Source organism: Glandiceps talaboti, chromosome 23 (assembly GCF_964340395.1).
Source record: "Glandiceps talaboti chromosome 23, keGlaTala1.1, whole genome shotgun sequence".
NCBI classification, from domain to species: Eukaryota; Metazoa; Hemichordata; class Enteropneusta; family Spengelidae; genus Glandiceps; species Glandiceps talaboti.
The window spans coordinates 3,445,940-3,462,028 of NC_135571.1; the positions used below are offsets into that span (position 1 = coordinate 3,445,940).

The window sequence follows — 16,089 nt, forward strand, 5'->3', positions numbered from 1 at the left end:
TCTACTTTTCAAATTTTACACACTATTTTTAAAATTAGTTTTATCTCTGTGACTGTCTGTATACAAATTATGATTTTAAATGTAAGTAATAGGTATCGTGTGAAGACAAACATTGGAGAAGTGGCATCAATGCTTAGGATCCTTTGCACATTGTACCCAAGAGACAATTGGTATACATGTCACTCAGTCACACTGGATGCACCTACCTTAGGTACAAGTTCTGATATAGCGCCACCAACAGTTACAGTCTTTCAAGACTTTCAATCATTGCAGGGTCATTATTTCACTTACCTTTCTGAGTGTATTTTCTACTTCTTGTGACATGGTAAACCGTCTTGTCAAGGCTTTCTCATTGACACGTAGTACAGTCATTTTACGATTAGCATCAGCTATTCTCTTCTGTTGCTCATCTCCACTCATTTGCAGTGTCTCTTGCAAACGCTACAAAGCAACCAAATATGGAAATTTGGCAATGAGTTATGCACAATATGCAAATGAGCTGACAGTCTATGTATGATTCCAAATAGTCTGACTTTGTCTACATATCACAAAACATGCAAATATGCTGATTAAATATGAATATATGCAAATCAGGTGATAAGCAATGAATAAATAATCAGTCTACTCGTATATAAACTCACAAAATATGCAAATTACATAATATTTATTTAACAATCTTTATATTTATTGAATTTATCCAAAACAGGCTATAATATTTAATTGTATATATAATGAAAGGTGGGCAAAATTTTCCATGGCTTAATATGTCAAGTTATTGACCTAAAATGTTCATCAGCTTGGTAGATCAAATGATTTCATGATGTATATGAAGTTATTGCTAATATATCAACCATGTACCCCCTGGTAGAAAGCACAAAATATGCAAATTACGTAATATTTATTCAACAATCTTTATATTTATTGCTCATATCGCATTTTAACACACAGTTACACAAATATGTCAAATTTTTTAATCAAAACTTCAGAACTATACTTACATTATATTCCTGTACTCTTACTGAATCTTCAGCTCTTTGATCTTCTAATTTTCTAGTTTCTTCTTTCAGTTTCTCTACTTCACCTTCCCAGGATTTCTTCTCGTTCATAAAATCACTGTAAACCAGTCCTTGTTGGTGTCTCATTACTGCAAACTTTCTCTTGTACACTTCTAGTGCATTCTCTAGTTTCTTTAACATATCTTCCTTGAGCGTTACTTCCTATTAGTGGTAAAAACATAAAATTTATTATAACACATCATTTTCATACAGCCTTCAGTGATTGGCTTAGACCGTGTCACATGGTATGGATAAGTGAGCCATAGTGACCTCAATTTGCATACTGAGGGCAACATTCATTTTCTATTTTCCCTAGGGCACTATTACAGTGGTACAGAAGTCTTACTAGTGATTTTCTTTGATGAAAACGTGCCTGGGAATGTGATGTGTTATAAAACACTTATTGCCTGGCCTATTCGGGCACTAGTAGAAGTCATATTACCCTTTGTACTGTTATGTAGCAACTACTTGCCTCAACTTTCAGCCTCAGAAAATAATTGCTGCATAACAGCACTCATGGTAATAGACATCTACTAGTGCCCTCATAGCTAGGTAATAAGTGTATATTTTAACACATCATTTATACAGCCTTCAGTGATTGGCTTACGTGTTCATTCAGACTACCAATAACTTCAGAGCTAGATATAGGCATGTATCACATGACTAATTTCAACCAATCAAATCACTAACCTGTATAGCTTGTACCAGGTGTTCATTAAGACTGCTTATAACTTCAGAGCTAGATATAGGCATGTATCACATGACTAATTTCAACCAATCAAATCACTAACCTGTATAGCTTGTACCAGGTGTTCATTAAGACTGCAAATAACTTCAGAGCTAGATATAGCCATGTATCACATGACTAATTTCAACCAATCAAATCACTAACCTGTATAGCTTGTACCAGGTGTTCATTAAGACTACTAATAACTTCAGAGCTAGATATAGCCATATATCACATGACTAATTTCAACCAATCAAATCACTAACCTGTATAGCTTGTACCAGGTGTTCATTAAGACTGCTAATAACTTCAGAGCTAGATATAGCCATGCCTTCTGGTAGCGGCATTTGTTGGATGGCTACAGCTCCTTTGCCAACCTCCTTTAAGGCCTTCAAATCTTTATCTAGCTTCTCAACCTGTAAAGGCAAAGGTCAGAGTTCAGAGATCAAAGGTCAAAAATATGTAGGCATATTCAAAGAATATCACATCTGTATGCAAAGTAAATTAGGAATAATACAATTAGCAATTATTGGTATGCAAGTACATAATAATATAAACATTTAATTTATCAAAATTCATCAAAAAAGTTGTAATTTTGGTAATTTTGATAGGCAGAAATATAGTCCATAACTTAGACAAACCTATTGCAAAACTTTACCACAGCACCTCTGGATGATAGAAAAGAACTGTTAACGTTAGAAAGGAGCCTGCCAGCATTTCACCTGACATCACCTTACGGCTAGGGTTTGGGGTTTAATGTTTACATCATAAGTCACAATGTGACTTGCACAATAGGGCATCATATATCATGGAATGTTAATCAACTGAGGTCTGTTTTCCTCTTTTTCAGCTCAACTTCTGAATGAACCTAGACTGTCACCAGTCCCTTGGGAGATATTTTTTTAATCTCATAATCTTCAAATGATTTGAATTTTGTGAAGGAAAATGTGATCAGTTTTTTATTTTTCCCAGTTACTAGTAGTCACCCAAGGGCTTAGTGTTTACACGACTGTTTGCAATCATGTCAGGTTGGTATTTCATACAAAAGAACACTATTGTACCAAATAAAATGTGAAAAAAGGCCAGAGATTTTAGCAAGTCTAACGTGAAATCAGGAAATTAGGATATATGTATTTTTACCTTTGTTCTCTCTTTCTCCAGTAGCAATCTTGTCTTTTCATATTCAGTTCTTGCATCTCGTAACTCTCGTCGTAGTTCGTCATTGCGTCCAGTCAACTGGTCAATCTGTGCCTTCATAAAGACTGCCATGTCATATTTACCATCAGATGACCTGGAATCCATCATCTAGTCATATACAAATCAAACATGTCTATGAACCTGTTATACTTCAGGAAACAGAGACATTTTCATAAATTATGGCGTTCTGGAGAGTCGTTTCATGATTTTACATCACCTACAATTACTAGTGATTTCAGAGACACATCAAGTTGATCTTGTGCCTTTAAAGGATATCTTTGCTACGGGCTACTGCATCATGGGAGTCAGCAGAAATAATATATTCATGGTTGAACAATGAATATTCATGAGATGTTTTAGACTGAAGGGTATACACACTCAGGAGTCATGGTGTTACTATCTCAAGATGCTCTCAACATCGAACCTAATGAAATACTTACAACTGATTTACTCTAGCCTCAAACAAAAATGTTTACATAGATAGATTACTAGTATTGGTTTCAAACTTAGTATCTAAGTTTACTTCACTTGTGGAAGTGTACAGTAAATTACTTGAAGACTTTATGGTTTATATCACAGTTGGATACTGATAAGCAGTCACTGGATTTGCCTGAATGAATAGACAACTTTACACAAAAAGTTTTCTCCTTTTCTTTGGCAAAGTTTTGCTTTCTTTTCAGAGATATATGCTCATCAATTTTGTGTTTGAATGAGTCCATGTAAATACCTTCAAATTATAACTCCGAACGAATGCACATGTTCAAAGTAGAATTACTTAGTATCATAGCAGCCATACAATTAAACAATACAGGGAACTACACATGTAGTATTTCCAGACAATGCAACTACTAAGATATTATCTCTAAGTTTTAGTGCAACTTAAACAATATCTGTCACTTGTAGCAAAAGTAGTAGAGACAAAGTTGGAAATCAATTCTAGTAATCTAACAATATCAATGTAAACATTGTCATTCTTTGTTGAAGAAGCTGTAGAGATTCTCATCTAACTGCCCCAACTTACTGCTAGAAGTCTCTCCAGAGTGGGTATCTGTATATAACTTTCACCACCACCACCACCTGGTCTAGACTGGTTCTCCTTGATAGCATCTAAGATCTCTCTCATTCCTTTCTCTAGTTGTTGGTTTTCATCCTTTAAGTCATTGTTCTTAGTTTCAAACTCCTTGACTTGGGTTCTAAGACGGTCTGCTATCTTTTCTTGCTGGTCAAGTTCTTTCTCCATCTCAGTAGCCTGACAGAAAGAAATATTGAAATAGGTAATTATTTGAAATGACTTCTGTTTCAGTATCAGCTGAAATTTCAATTAATACTGTACTACACAATAAACTATTTTAATTATATCACATTTTGGGATGTTTGCATACAGAACCTTTTCTTTAATCACTACAGCCTGTGAAAAAACACCGGTGCATTTGCTTGTTTGCGGTAAGCAGGAATGAGAGGGAAGGTTCATACAAAGACATACAATGTAATTAGTGTTAGTAACTTGTCACAGTATAGACATTATACCCAGGCCATAAAAGTTTTATCATATACCCCATGTAGTGGCATGAAACATCATTTAAATCACATATCCACATAAATTGACTGCAAAATTATGCCAAATTTGGACAAAGTAAGCTGGGGCATGATACAGAGAAGTATGGCATGGGTTAAATGCACGTACTCTCCATCAAATTATATTGGCAGCGATACTGGGTATATGATAGTTAATTTTTTTTTCTCACTCTTCTTTAACCTCCCTTTGGTTTGTTTTGTTTGTTTGTTTTGTTTGTTTCTGTATATGATTAGACTAGTCATATCTTCTCTATATTTTTAGTAGTGTATGTATTTTAATTTTCTGTTAGTGCTGCTCCTAACATGCTTAGTGAGCCCCTGATACAAAAGGGATGCAATAAATAACTAAATAACTAAATAACTAAATAAATAGAATCTAACAAGATAGTTTCAAAACACATTCCAGTTGCAGCTAGTGCATCTTTAAATTACAGTAGAATACAATCAGTGTTTTTGCTAAGGGTGGTAAGTAGGTAAAATCTACCGGGGTTCCCATGTCATTTTACCTGGGTTCCCAAACAAAATTACCATAGATTCTATGGGGAAACGCTGCCATTTTTTACCCCTTTCTCCCTTTCTGTCACCGGGGTTCCGAACCTTAGCAAAAACACTGACAAAATACCCTTGGATTTCTATCTGTTTATACCTGAGTATACATGTCCTACAATACCTTAATTTTGATAGTCTCGATAGCTCTGTCTTTCTCCATAGTCATGGCACGTTTAACAGTGTCTGCCATTCTTGGAGTACCTCTTCTTGTAGTTGATTTCATTCCTTCAATAAAGTCATCTACATCGTCAAGTTGATCCGTTGTCAAACCTTCCGCTACAGCCCTGGTTACAAAAAGAAAACACAATTTTGACACTGAATAGAGCTCTTGGCTGATCCATCGTCAAATCCTCCACTACATACAGCATTGGTTAAAGGGGAATACCACTCCAGAAAAGAAAGGTATTTTCTTACATTTGGGTTCTGGAGAGTAATTCTATAATTTCACATCCCATAATTTTCACTCGGTTGCCAAGAAACATTAAAGTAAAACTCTTTTTTTTCAACTCTATTGTTCTTTCAGTGATACACCAAAGCATGATGGGTATTAGCCACATGAATATTCATTAGATGCACACTGAATATTCATGACTTTATTTATCAGAAGTAAGTACGCTCTTAGGAATCATAACTCATAACTCCCACCATACCATGTACTCCTATATGCCACAAGTAAAGAGGGTGCTATACACTGATCTTACCTTGTTGCTCTGGCAGGTGCCAATCTTCTAATCTCTTTTTTCAGTATGATTCTTTCTTCTTCTAGCCGTTCAATTTCTTTGTTAAGTACTTGATTCATAGCTCTTTCTTGCTGGGCTTGTACAGCTCTATTCATACGAAACTCTGTCAGATCAATGACTTCCTGTGGTTCCAGTCCAAGACGTTCACGAAGATCTTCATTTTCTTCCAGTAAATTATTCATTTTAAGTTCTAGTTGATTGACATGTTGTGTCAGTTTCTCAATATCCCTAAAAAAAATCATACATTTTTTTAGTTTTCAGATCCACTGAATTGTGAACTTACTGTGTGTGTGTGTGTGTGTGTGTGTGTGTGTGTGTGTGTGTGTATGTGTGTATGTGTATGTGTATGTGTGTGTGTGTGTGCATGTGTGTGTATGTGTGTGTGTGCATGTATGTGTGTATGTGTGTATGTGTGTATGTGTGTGTGTGTAATCAAAACAGAATAATTCAAAAACTATATCAAAATATAGATTAACTCACTTGTCTCTCACTGCTATCTGTTTCTTACCATCTTTGATTTCTTGAACTGCATCAGCTAGACCATACTCACCCTGAAAAGCAATCCAAAAATGGTTAAAATATGATAATAATGTCAACCTTAATCTTAGCCAATCACAGCTCCTTATACATTAACTCACAGCTTAATATTATCCCATCCTAGCCAATCACAGCTTCTAACACATATACTTACATGTACAGCTTCACACTATCCCATCCTAGCCAATCACAGCTTCTAACACATTACAGCTTCATATTCTCTCATCCTAGCCAATCACAGCTTCTAGCACACATACTTACAGCTTCACACTATGCAATATCCCATCCTAGCCAATCACATCTTCTAACACATATACTTACAGCTTCATACTATCCTATCCTGACCAATCGCAGCTTCTAACACATACTTACAGCTTCATATTCCCTCATCCTAGCCAGTGCATCACTAAGTTCTTTATCCTTTGCCCTGGCATCTGCCTCAGCTTGTTCTGTTCGCTCATCAGCAGCTTTCCCCTCATGTTCTACCTGTTTGATTGATTCACGCAGTCTACGGATAGTGTTTTGTTGTTGGATGGATGGAGCTACATGTAAAACAAAGGCAAAGAGTGGCTGTAAATGTATTTTAAAGTCACAACAAGTCTTCATCAATGACAAACGCCCCAACCAGGTTGATAATGCAGATAAATATGACAGAATTTACCAATGGCTTTGTACAAGGAGATGGTTGTCATCTCTTAGATCAAATGCAATGCTAGATTCCATTTTATAATAATAATAATAATAATAATAGTAATAATGTTGGTTTTTACATAACCCTTTCCCACTCTGCTCAAAGTGCTTTACAGTTATTACCCCCCGGCATGGATCTATAGTGGCACAACAGCCCTTTATACTTCCTCACCTCCCTGGGGAGCATACAATCCATTGCACTCTCTATGAGCACATAGGATTAAAGCATTCAAATTGCAACCTCTATCCTACCAGGTTCCCAAATTATCATATATGTGGGAATCATTTCAACAAAATGAGTTGTACTTGTAGGTTTAAAATTATTTAATAGACCAATAGTTATGAACAAAGCACAATTTCCAAGAGCATTTTAAAGTAAATCAAACCACCAGACTAACATAATTGACCACCAGACTAACACACTGACCACCAGACTAACACAACCGACCACCGGACTGACACAATTGACCACCAGACTAACAAACTGACCACCTGACTAACAAACTGGCCACCAGACTAACAAACTGACCACCTGACTAACACACTGACCACCAGACTAACAAACTGACCATCTGACTAACACACTGACCACCAGACTAACAAACTGACCACCAGACTAACAAACTGACCACCAGACTAACACACTGACCACCGGACTGACAAACTGACCACCAGACTAACAAACTGACCACCGGACTAACAAACTGACCACCAGACTAACAAACTGACCACCAGACTAACATAACTGACCACCTGACTAACAAACTGACCACCAGACTAACACAACTGACCACCAGACTGACACAACTGACCACCGGACTGACAAACTGACCACCGGACTGACAAACTGACCACCAGACTAACAAACTGACCACCAGACTGACACACTGACCACCAGACTAACACAACTGACCACCGGACTGACAAACTGACCACCAGACTAACAAACTGACCACCAGACTGACACACTGACCACCTGACTAACAAACTGACCACCGGACTGACAAACTGACCACCAGACTAACAAACTGACCACCAGACTGACACACTGACCACCTGACTAACACAACTGACCACCGGACTGACAAACTGACCACCAGACTAACAAACTGACCACCAGACTGACACACTGACCACCTGACTAACACAACTGACCACCTGACTGACAAACTGACCACCAGACTAACAAACTGACCACCAGACTAACAAACTGACCACCTGACTAACACAACTGACCACCAGACTAACACAACTGACCACCGGACTGACACAACTGACCACCGGACTGACAAACTGACCACCAGACTAACAAACTGACCACCAGACTAACACACTGACCACCTGACTAACAAACTGACCACCAGACTAACACAACTGACCACCAGACTAACACACTGACCACCGGACTGACAAACTGACCACCAGACTAATAAACTGACCACCAGACTAACATAACTGACCACCTGACTAACAAACTGACCACCAGACTAACACAACTGACCACCGGACTAACACACTGACCACCAGACTAACACAATTGACCACCAGACTAACACAATTGACCACCAGACTAACACAACTGACCACCTGACTAACAAACTGACCACCAGACTAACACAACTCACCACCGGACTAACACACTGACCACCAGACTAACACAATTGACCACCAGACTAACACAATTGACCACCTGACTAACACAACTGACCACCAGACTAACACAACTGACCACCAGACTAACAAACTAACCACCAGACTAACACAACTGACCACCTGACTGACACACTGACCACCTGACTGACACACTGACCACCTGACTAACACAACTGACCACCAGACTAACACAATTGACCACCAGACTAACACAATTGACCACCTGACTAACACAACTGACCACCGGACTAACACACTGACCACCAGACTAACACAACTGACCACCAGACTAACAAACTGACCACCAGACTAACACAACTGACCACCGGACTAACACAACTGACCACCAGACTAACAAACTGACCACCAGACTAACACAACTGACCACCGGACTAACACAACTGACCACCGGACTGACACAATTGACTAAATGGAATTTGAAAACAGTACTACATGTATGACCAGTCATGTCAATTATCAACATTTACATCAGACTCCGCCATATATGTATTTTTTCTCGGAGGACTTTACACTTTTCCAGGACTTTCACACAGTGGTTTGAAAGGAATTTCCTGGTCCATGTGAATGCTGAATGTCTGGAACCTGTGTTGTCCTGTCTAGATATTTTGGGAAAAATATACAAAAAGACTTACCACCGCCGTCTTTAGCCTGACCTCTAAGTTCATCCATTAATGCTGCATCGTCTTCCATTCTGTCTGCATAATCTTCTAACTGTTTCTGTAACTGCTCTATCAACTGATTTTTCTCTTGTAACGCCTGTCAAACAATGTTTAATATTGAGAGTTTATATAATGCATTTGACGTAAATATTAGGTCCAATTCAACTACTCTCTAAGAACACTGTCTTACAACTTGATGAAGACATTAGGTCCAATTCAACTACTCTCTGAGAACACTGTCTTACAACTTGATGAATACATTAGGTCCAATTCAACTACTCTCTGAGAACACTGTCTTACAACTTGATGAGGACATTAGGTCCAATTCAACTACTCTCTGAGAACACTGTCTTACAACTTGATGAATACATTAGGTCCAATTCAACTACTCTCTGAGAACACTGTCTTACAACTTGATGAGGACATTAGGTCCAATTCAACTACTCTCTGAGAACACTGTCTTACAACTTGATGAGGACATTAGGTCCAATTCAACTACTCTCTGAGAACACTGTCTTACAACTTGATGAAGACATTAGGTCCAATTCAACTACTCTCTGAGAACACTGTCTTACAACTTGATGAAGACATTAGGTCCAATTCAACTACTCTCTGAGAACACTGTCTTACAACTTGATGAAGACATTAGGTCCAATTCAACTACTCTCTGAGAACACTGTCTTACAACTTGATGAAGACATTAGGTCCAATTCAACTACTCTCTAAGAACACTGTCTTACAACTTGATGAAGACATTAGGTCCAATTCAACTACTCTCTAAGAACACTGTCTTACAACTTGATGAAGACATTAGGTCCAATTCAACTACTCTCTGAGAACACTGTCTTACAACTTGATGAAGACATTAGGTCCAATTCAACTACTCTCTAAGAACACTGTCTTACAACTTGATGAAGACATTAGGTCCAATTCAACTACTCTCTGAGAACACTGTCTTACAACTTGATGAAGACATTAGGTCCAATTCAACTACTCTCTGAGAACACTGTCTTACAACTTGATGAAGACATTAGGTCCAATTCAACTACTCTCTGAGAACACTGTCTTACAACTTGATGAAGACATTAGGTCCAATTCAACTACTCTCTGAGAACACTGTCTTACAACTTGATGAAGACATTAGGTCCAATTCAACTACTCTCTGAAAACACTAAAGTTGATTCATGATTATGTCTAAAAAGAACTTTAGTAACCTACGTGGTGCACACCGTTGGACAACTTGAAATCAAAATCTGTATAACAAATTTGTTTTATGTTATGTTGGGTCATTCGTTCAATACCTGGGTCAACACAAACTTTTTTGAGAGGAAACAAAATCAGAAGATGTATTTTAAATTGCTTCAGGTCAGGTATCATTAGTGAACCAATACTAGATTAGTTATAGATATAAGTATTACTGTGTGCCCAGTTACGGAAGAAGTGTTCAGTTTCAGTAAGAACACCGAGATATTTTAATCAATGAACAGTTATTCAATGAAGATATTCTATCTAGTTATAGATATAAGTATTACTGTGTGCCCAGTTACGGAAGAAGTGTTCAGTTTCAGTAAGAACACCGAGATATTTTAATCAATGAACAGTTATTCAATGAAGATATTCTATCTAGTTATAGATATAAGTATTACTGTGTGCCCAGTTACGGAAGAAGTGTTCAGTTTCAGTAAGAACACCGAGATATTTTAATCAATGAACAGTTATTCAATGAAGATATTCTATAACACAACAAGTTGTTGTAGGAGACATATCCCCCTCTCCTCCCTCCCCTCCACCCCAATATTTGAAGTGTGTCTGCAAGACTTTGGCTAGTAAATTGGTGATAGCCAAGAGAGTTTATTCCTGAATTTTATTTCTCACCTGTATGTGATTGGAAATTTATTTTGTTAATGCAGTCAACAAACACATTCAGTCTTCAAAACTTTGGAAAACTTACATTCTTTGCCATGAAAATACGTAAACAGCTTTTGGAAGAAAATCTCCCTAAGATGATTTATTTGTTTATTCTAATATTGTGAACATGAACCATTATTCTTTATTCAGATATGTACATTAAAAGCCCATGGCCTATAGTACCAAATAAACAATATTACCATAGCCTAGATAGTTATTAAAATAAGGTACATCACTTCCTATCTAGAGCAAAACACCGTAAATTAGTACTTACCATAGACAGAGCAACTACAGATGTCTTATCAGTATCAACTTGGGCTGCTGTCAACTGATCACGTTGTTGACTTACTATGTTATTTAATTCTTCAATTTCCTCATCTTTTTCAGCCAGGGATTCCTGTAGTTGGAGGATATCAGAGGATTAATTGACAAGGTACACGCTACGGTGGCAATCAATCAATATATCAATCAATCAATCAATCAAACAATCAATCAATCAAATATCTATACTGTCAATTTCCATATTCTGTTTAGTAGCACTGAATGGCTAGAGCACACTTTAGGCTTTGGTGAACAAATAAGTCTTCAGTTTAGTTTTAAACAATCAGGCTTGAGGCGAATGCCAAATGACAAAGAGTTCCATAATTTGGGAGCAACACATGAAAAAGATGGTGATATGTCTGTAATTTGTTGTTGTAAGCAGATTCTTGTTTGTAGAACATAGAATGCGACTCAGTGTGTGTGGCTGGAGAAGATCACAAATGTACTCTGGAGTTAAGCCATGGAAAGATGCCTTTATATGTTAACAGTAAGATTTTGTAATCAAATACAAAATGTAATCATGGCTCGGGGTGAAACTGATAACTTACCTTCCACTCTTCAACTTTCTTGTTTAAAGCAACCATAATCTCATCATCAGCATCTCCCTTACTGTGAATATGGACGTTGAGTTCGGAAATCTGTCAACAAAATAAACACAGTTGGTAAGGTGTTGAAATAGTGTGTAAATTCAGATCTGAAATGTCAACAAAATAAACACAGTTTGTAAGGTGTTAAAATAGTGTGTAAATTGAGATTGAGAAAATCAATAAAGTTTATAGTTTAAGAAGTCTTACATCTCAAGACATCTCACCTGATCTCACATCATTCTTCTTACATAAAGCCTGTCCACATTACAAAATCTGATCCAGATCCCATTTGATTTATCTGTCCATACTTGTGGTTAGTTCGATTTGAATCCGAATTAACTCACATGGATCGAAGCCTATTCTGGGTAGTGGTTTTGATCCAGATCAAAGTAATTTGAATCAGATTGCGATCAGTTACGCCTGGTGTGTACAGGTACGTACTCAAGTGAATTAGTTTGATAATTAATCCGATTCGAAGCTGGTATATGTGGGGACAGGTACGCTAATGTGTGGACGGAAAGTGGAATCGATGCAGATTAAAGAGATCTGGATTAGTTTAATTCAGATTGGATCCGGATCAGATATGGACAGGGCTCTCAGCGATGGAGTCCCTTTGCTGGATGCATATTCTCAATCTAATATCAGGGTTGTCATTATTTACTAAGTCTTACATCTCAAGAAATCTCACCTGATCTTTCAAGACATCATTCTCCTTACGAAGACTATCAGCCAAGGAGTCACTTTGCTGGACGACTATTTTCAACTTCATATAATCTTCAGACATATGGTCCATCTCTTTAGCAGCTTTACCAAGATTCTCTGTCAACTCACCAACTTGCTTTTGTAACTGTTCATTGGCTTCTTGCAGATTCTGTTAATCAAATCAAAAGTGACGTTATTATTCAAAGTACAAATATTTATGTGTACATGGAAAAATACCAACTGCAAATGAATTGCAAAAAAGTAATGAAAACAGATTAGGAGTTGTTTGCAGATACAAATGTAAGGAGGCACTTCATTCATGAACTAGTGTATTCCAGGGTACTGTTTTCTATATAGGAATAATCACTACCGACAACCTTTGATTATGGAAGTGTTGTCCATAAGGGGTTTTAACCATACACAGGCACCCTGCTGCTATCAACAACAGGGGTGAACAAATCATTTTGTGAACTGGTGCCTTAAAAAATCCAGTGGTCCAGCTGAAAGAATTAGTGGTACAAGGTAAAATTTGTGTGGTCCGCCCCAAAAAATCGCTAGTCACGGACCCAAGACCAGTGGATTTGTTCATCCCTGAACAATTTGCACCCTGCTGTGATATTTGTGCACCCTTCCATCTTTGGTCTTGCACCCTCTTTTAGTGCCATTTCCACTGTCCCTATGTTATTCCCTCTGTTCATCTTTCTGTATTATCTTTTTATTTCAGTTGCCTCTACAGCTGGTCTTTTTTTCAATGAACTTCACACCCTTCCTAATTAATACCAGTCTGTAACTTGTCTTCATACAAATGTATCTAGCTAATTCCTTGGACTGTCTCCAATTACACAGAGTAGACCCACCCTAATTAAAACAGACCCTCTCTAATTAATTATCTAAACAGACCCTTCCTAACTAATACCAACCTGTAATTTATCCTATCTCATTCCACAGGCCCTCCCTAATTAATAAGAAGACATGCTCTAATTAAAAAGACTCTCCCTAATTAATACAATCCATATCGCAGACATCACACCAATTAAACAGACCCTCCCTAATTAATACCAAGCCATATCTCTTTCAGATATCTCGCCAATTAAACAGACCCTCCCTCATTAAATCAGACCCTTCCTAATTAATACCAACATATACCGCGTTCAGATATCACACTAATCAAAACAGACCCTCCTAATTACTACTAACCTGAATCTCATCCAGATATCCAGCCAATTCCTGGTTTTTCTGTCTCATCTTATCCTGGAATTCATAGCCTGTTCCTTTCATTTGTAACTCACGTTCCTGCCAAGCTGCCATCTGAGAACGTAACTCTCGGTTCTCTCCTTGTAAGATGTCATTCTATGTGAACACAAAACACAAATATTTGAGATTAAATCTCGTTTATTGAAAGACATCACCCTTGAAAACACAAAACATTCAAGATTGCAATTCCTACTTTTGTTTTAAAGATGTCACTCAATGTAAACAAAAACAAACTGTGCAACTCACTTTTTTTTAATAAATGAACAATATTTTTACAAAGAAACATCTGACGTTGCAACGTCTTAGTTTCCTTACGATCTTGGTAGGAATATTTATTCAGAAATATGATCTACTTGTACAAGAATCTAAAATCTGGTCAAACACTAGTTTCTGAAAGTAAGCCTTTAGTAATAATAATAGTTGTGTTTTATAGCTTACCTCTCTCCTTAAATCTCTCTTGTCTCTCTCCACTTCCTCGGCTCTGGCTGCATACTGTCAACAAACAAATCATAAAGTACATTAATAGTACACTTTATTACTTGACTATATCTTCAGCGCCGAATTTACCATTCCAAAGTAACTATACTGTACTATGCTTGTGACTATAGGAACCATGAATAGCACATTCTCCATCTTTATGCGATCCCTTTGGTATGTGATAGTATAAAGGACATATAGGACTGCCCAATTGAAACTCTATAGTCACTCTGTTTTGGTAGTAAAAAACATTGTACTGACTAATTGAAACTCTATAGTCACTCTGTTTTGGTAGTAAAAAACATCGTGCTGCTTAACTGAAACTCTATAGTCACACTGTTTTGGTAGTAAAAAACATTGTGCTGCCTAACTGAAACTCTATAGTCACTCTGTTTTGGTGGTTAAAAACATTGTACTTACTAACTGAAACTCTATATATAGTCACTCTGTTTTGGTAGTAAAAAAGATCGTACTGCTTAACTGAAACTCTATATATAGTCACTCTGTTTTGGTAGTAAAAAAGATCGTACTGCTTAACTGAAACTCGTATAGTTGATGTTATGATCATGAGCAATGTGCTTGCTTACTTAGTCCCTAGATGATTAACACTAAATCACTACTTACTCGTTCTGCTTCTCTCTTCTCACTCGCTAACTCTCGTTCTCTGTCTGTCAGCTCTCGTTGTAATAAATCCAACTGACGCTCTGTATCTCTAACTTGTTCTTGTAAGAATCTCACATCTTTTGGCTGTCCACTCTGTTATGATAATCAGAACAGTAGAATCAAGTACACATGGTAATTATTATCGGAAAATAAAACACTTTTGTAAACAACTTTACTCTGAGATTCTGTCTATAAATAATATCTTCATTAACCATAGATTTTTAACCCAAATATTTCTAACGCAAACACACATGAGCAGTTTGTGTTTGAATCTTTCTTTTTTCCTTGTTCATTTCTAATCACAGTTAAGTGAGATAAAAGGTATCATTTTATATGCTTGTGTGCTATCAGTTTCTGTATTTTGTCTTATGTAATTTGTAACAAAACACATTTTGTGAGACATAAAAAACATTGTACTGCATAATAGAAATTCTATAGTCACTCTGTTTTGGTAGTCAAAAAATTGTACTGCCCAGTGGAAACTCTACAGTCACTATGGTTTAGTAGTCAAAAAATTGTACTGCCCAGTGGAAACTCTATAGTAACTGTTTTGGTACTCAAAAAATTGTACTGTCCAGTGGAAACTCTATAGTCACTCTGTTTTGGTAGTCAAAAAATTGTACTGCCCAGTGAAACTCCATAGTCACTCTGTTTTGGTAGTCAAAAAATTGTACTGCCCAGTGGAAACTCTACAGTCACTATGGTTTGGTAGTCAAAAAGTTGTACTGCCCAGTGGAAACTCTACAGTCACTATGGTTTGGTAGTCAAAAAGTT

General features: G+C 37.1%; 1 protein-coding gene across 1 annotated transcript in view; it reads right to left on the bottom strand.

Annotated features, from left to right (window-relative positions):
* LOC144452645 (centrosomal protein of 290 kDa-like) overlaps positions 1-16,089 on the bottom strand; it is a 54,083-nt gene that overhangs the window by 29,126 nt on the left and 8,868 nt on the right. Inside the window, exons 5-20 of the mRNA XM_078143784.1 lie at positions 15,277-15,408; positions 14,614-14,667; positions 14,119-14,271; positions 12,908-13,090; positions 12,181-12,270; positions 11,586-11,708; positions 9,377-9,500; positions 6,753-6,922; positions 6,324-6,394; positions 5,805-6,071; positions 5,225-5,387; positions 4,001-4,228; positions 2,923-3,087; positions 2,049-2,198; positions 999-1,217; positions 292-441 (exon numbers count right to left, since the gene is read on the bottom strand). Coding sequence (XP_077999910.1) covers positions 292-441; positions 999-1,217; positions 2,049-2,198; positions 2,923-3,087; positions 4,001-4,228; positions 5,225-5,387; positions 5,805-6,071; positions 6,324-6,394; positions 6,753-6,922; positions 9,377-9,500; positions 11,586-11,708; positions 12,181-12,270; positions 12,908-13,090; positions 14,119-14,271; positions 14,614-14,667; positions 15,277-15,408 — 2,442 coding nt within the window. The remainder of the gene's footprint in view (positions 1-291; positions 442-998; positions 1,218-2,048; positions 2,199-2,922; positions 3,088-4,000; positions 4,229-5,224; positions 5,388-5,804; positions 6,072-6,323; positions 6,395-6,752; positions 6,923-9,376; positions 9,501-11,585; positions 11,709-12,180; positions 12,271-12,907; positions 13,091-14,118; positions 14,272-14,613; positions 14,668-15,276; positions 15,409-16,089) is intronic.